Raw genomic sequence first — 1,611 nt, forward strand, 5'->3', positions numbered from 1 at the left:
CTGAAGTTTAAAAGTTTGGAAAGAGAAGCTTGATCAAGCTTCAAGGTGGAGTCATGGGAGAAAGGTGCTGAAATGTGATAAAGTCGTCAGCACAGAAGCCAAGAAACTGCACTGAGAGCATCAAACAAATCATCCCCCATGATGACAACAGGAGTTGAGGTAGACAGAAAGATTGCAAGCAAGATATCAAGTTAGGTTCTCTGGACTTTACCACTTGTGAATAGTATTAAAACCAAAAAATGTTAAAAGTTCAATACAATATGAACAGACATCCTCTACGAGTATATGAACTAATAATGGTGAACTAATCTGATTTTTAATCTTCATTAATAATTTCATAAACCATAGATTTCTTTTAAATAAAATTAGATCATTTTTAAATTGTATAAAATGTCTACTGGAGTAAAAATTTTAATTGCCATTGGTAATTCATGGCAAAATAATTAAATACAGATTCTTTTAAAGAATCTCATCATATTTTGAAAATGGAATCTAATGAATCACAATTTTTCATCTTGCCTATTTTTAGAACTATATTATATATTTAAAGAGGTTAATGTGATTATGTCTTGACCAATTCAATCTAGGTAGATAAAAAAATAATTTAAAGTAAAAAAAAATCATCTTTGGAAAACTAAATGGGGGTTTTCAGTATTAGTTATAGGACACCTGCAGTTTAGGCTGACTTAGAATAATACACATAGCTTTTAAGTAATTAAAGAATCAGTCCGTCGATGAGCTAAGAATATATGATGATAGCGCAGACTATTAAAAGAGGGTTAACTATGCTGCATGTCTTCATGTAGTATTGCATTTTCAAAGTCAGTGGCAACATGTTTTCTTTTCTAGAACTTTCCCATTTTATGGGTCTTTTTTGTCTGTTTGAAAAGTAAGAGATGAGCTTAAGAGTTATGACAATGCTGAAAGAAATTTAAAATTTGTTTTGCATTTGTTGTATTCCATTCTTGTTCTTTCAGAGGTCCTTCACACACATATACATACTTTTTCAAAATATTTTCCCCTACTTCTCGGAAGTCCAAGGGTTCTTTGTGTGTAAAACAGCTTGCTCCAGAAGAATCAGTATCTACTTCATGCTTTTCTGGCTGTCGATTTGCACAATACTTCAATCCCCAGTAACACATTTCTCCAGTGTACATCATAGCCAGCAAATGAATGTCACTAAAAATTCCTGGGGAAATCAATTAGGTTGAAAGATTAGAATCTGAAACTTATAAAGAAAACAAACCTATGTTTAGAAATGATTTTTTTCAACATCATTCAGTATTTTCTCATAGCCCTGTTTAATCTCTATTTTATCTATAAAAGTAAAATGTCAATCCCCAACCCGCCCCCCCCCAAAAAAACCAGTCAGATTTTAAAAAAAGAAGTATTTAGAGCAGTGTATCCCTAACTTTTTTAGAGTCTGTACGCCTCTTTGAGAATCTAATGTAGAAAAATTCAACTCTAAATTCTGTACACATCTCCAGAGTGATCTCTAACTCCCTATACCCTCTCTATAAGTGAACTTTGATTTGGAATATATGAAATTAATGCAAAAGATACTGTTAAGTTGCCTGATCTCCTTAATGTCTATGGAAACTAAGGTACACC

General features: G+C 32.3%; 1 protein-coding gene across 1 annotated transcript in view; it reads right to left on the reverse strand.

The window, feature by feature from the left end:
• Positions 1-413: 413 nt before the first annotated feature.
• RIMOC1 (RAB7A interacting MON1-CCZ1 complex subunit 1) overlaps positions 414-1,611 on the reverse strand; it is a 22,397-nt gene continuing 21,199 nt past the window's right edge. Inside the window, exon 6 of the mRNA XM_004716941.2 lies at positions 414-1,189. Within this exon, the coding sequence (XP_004716998.1) occupies positions 903-1,189 (287 nt within the window). The 3' untranslated portion in view covers positions 414-902. The remainder of the gene's footprint in view (positions 1,190-1,611) is intronic.

Source organism: Echinops telfairi, unplaced genomic scaffold, assembly GCF_000313985.2.
Source record: "Echinops telfairi isolate 266 unplaced genomic scaffold, ASM31398v2 ScPeMD7_7469;HRSCAF=8507_1, whole genome shotgun sequence".
NCBI lineage: Eukaryota > Metazoa > Chordata > Mammalia > Afrosoricida > Tenrecidae > Echinops > Echinops telfairi.